Raw genomic sequence first — 2,361 nt, forward strand, 5'->3', positions numbered from 1 at the left:
GGGATTTATTTTTTTTTTTTTTTAAGCTTAATATCTCCAGATTGCGAGCCGGCCCTTTCCCGCACAAAGCCAGGGGCACCGCGGGCTCGCTGCGCGCCGGGACCACGGGACAATCAATCCCTGCCCGCCCATTTCCAGGAGCGGGGCAGCCCTCGGCTCGCTCCCCGGCCCCGCGGCCGACACCGGGCGCTCTCCCCGGCCCCGCCGCCGGCCCCGAGCCCCGGCCCGCTCCCCCCGCCGACAAAATGGCGACGTGGACGGCGGCGAGGAGGAGGAGGAGGAGGAAAAGGAGGAGGAGGAGGAAGAATGGAAGAGCGGAGCGCTCCGCGGGCCGGGGGAGCGCGGGGAGGGAAACCGGGAAGGGGCCCGGGAGGGGGCGGCGGTAACAAAGCGGGGGGCGGCGGGCGCCGGCAGCACCGAGCGGGCGGCGCGGCATCGGTACCTCTTCTTGTCGGTGACGCCGCCGGGGCTGTCCATGGCGGCCGGGACGGCTTCTCCTCCCGCCGGCTTCCCTGTGGGTGCGAGGCGGGCCGCGGGCTCCAATGGCCGCCGCGGGGGGCGCGGGGGAGATGGCGGCGCGGCCGGGGAAGGGGCCGGGTCTGGGGCCGCGCGGGCTCAGAGCATCGGGGCAGAGGCTGCGGGGAGGTGCGGGCGCCGGCGGGCGCGGCGGCGGCGGCGGGCGGGGGGCGGAGGCGGGGGCGGCGCGGGCCCCGCGCTGCGCCAGTGAGGAGCGGCGGCGCGGCCCGGCCCCTGCGCGGGGTCAGCTGAGCGCTCAGCTGGGCGGGGGACGGCGCCTCACGTGCGGCGCTGTGTGCGGGGCGGGGCCGCCGCCGCGGCCGCTCCCGGAGCCTGCCGGCCCTTCCCGGAGCCTCCCGCCCGCTCCTGGCCCTTCCCGGGGCCTCCCGGCAGCTCCCGGAGCCTCCCGCCCGCTCCCGGCCCTTCCCGGCGGCTCCTGGAGCGGAGACCCCCGCGGAGCGCCCGGCGGCGGGCGCTTGTCCCGGCCGGGGCCGGCTCGGTCCCGCTCCGAGCACCGCCGGTGCAGATCCGTAACGAATCGCACCCCCATGGGCACGGCACTAGGACTTATTCCTCGTTTTTGCTTTTCTTTTTTTTTTTTTTTCTTTTTTTTTTTTTTGGTGGGTTTTTTTGGTGTGTTTTTTTTCTTCAAGTAACTTTGCTCGGTGCTTGACTCCACACTCCCGTTTCCCAAACGTTTCGTAGCACAAAACCCCCAGGACATTCAGAGCCACGGAATCATAAAATTTGGAAGAGGCCCTTAAGCTCCAGTCCAACCATCCACCCACCACTGCCACTGCAAGCCCTAAACCACATCACCCACTGCCAGGTCCAGACTCCCTTTAAACACCTCCAGCGACGGTGACTCCAGCACATCCCTGGGCAGCCTATTCCATTGACTGACCACCTGAACAGAGAAATTTATTTTTCTAATATTTAATCTGAATCTCCCCTGTCTCAGTTTTAGGCCGTTTCCTCTAGTCCTCTCACTGCAGGCATGGCAGAAGAGGCTGACCCCCACCTGACTACAGCTTCCTTTAAGGTAGTTGTGGAGAGCAGTGAGGTCCTCCCAGAGCCTCCCTTTCTTGAGACCAAACAAACCCAGCTCCCTCAGCCGTTCCTCACAAGACATATTTTCTAGACCATTTCCAGTTAAAGAGTTCAGAACCTCACATTAATTAAAGGGAACAGACAGCTCCATGGCTGGGTGGCCCAGAAGGAGAACATAGGGGTAATTAAGCACATTTCGAGCAAGTTTTACAACTTCCCAAACCCCAACCATCACCCAAGGAGGCTCGACCAGGGCTGCGCCTCACACCACGACCCCGCTGCCTTCCCTGCTACCCATCGAGACCAGCCCAAAGCCAACCCTAACCCCAATTTTCCTCTCCCTGCTCCCTCATGGCAAGGGCATCCTCAGAAACTGCTCCCTCAAAATTTGACTGGCCCTGGAGGCTCGGCAGGAGTGGCTATACAGGGGACAGGATCTTTGGCACTGGCACAGCCACGCAGGCACTTGCAAGTGGCCCCTTGGATTGAGAGCCAGGCCATAGCCATGGGGGAGCAGGGAAAAGAAAACTAGGGGCAGAGCCCATGAAATTAAAATTAAAAGCCTAACCCATGTACCCTTAGCTCAGGGTTAAATGTGTCTGAGCACTGTAGGGTGGCAGGAAAGGTACAGCTCCAGGTGGAGCAACCCCAAGGAGCTCAGTGGTTCCTTTACACCCTGCAGGCTCCCTCCAGCAGGAACTTTTAAGTGATCATCTGGAGCTGAACCTTACGAGACTACTCAGTTTGCAGCTCAGAGGTAATGATACCTTTAAAAAAAAGCAGCTTTGACAGGCA

At 62.5% G+C, this 2,361-nt stretch overlaps 1 protein-coding gene across 2 annotated transcripts in view; it reads right to left on the reverse strand.

Moving 5' to 3' along the window:
• HIF1A (hypoxia inducible factor 1 subunit alpha) overlaps positions 1–608 on the reverse strand; it is a 34,967-nt gene extending 34,359 nt beyond the window's left edge. The window contains exon 1 of one of the 2 annotated variants that reach the window (XR_003573060.1): positions 443–608. Coding sequence is in view for 1 of the 2 variants with exons in the window: in XM_027900047.1 (XP_027755848.1) it covers positions 443–477 (35 nt within the window). In the remaining variant the exon portion in view is untranslated. The remainder of the gene's footprint in view (positions 1–442) is intronic. The other variant, XM_027900047.1, reaches the window with a different exon arrangement.
• Between the last annotated feature and the right edge of the window lie 1,753 nt (positions 609–2,361).

The sequence above is a fragment of the Empidonax traillii genome, unplaced genomic scaffold (assembly GCF_003031625.1).
Source record: "Empidonax traillii isolate 1590-97213 ecotype Southwest subspecies unplaced genomic scaffold, ASM303162v1 scaffold701:size746704, whole genome shotgun sequence".
NCBI classification, from domain to species: domain Eukaryota; kingdom Metazoa; phylum Chordata; class Aves; order Passeriformes; family Tyrannidae; genus Empidonax; species Empidonax traillii.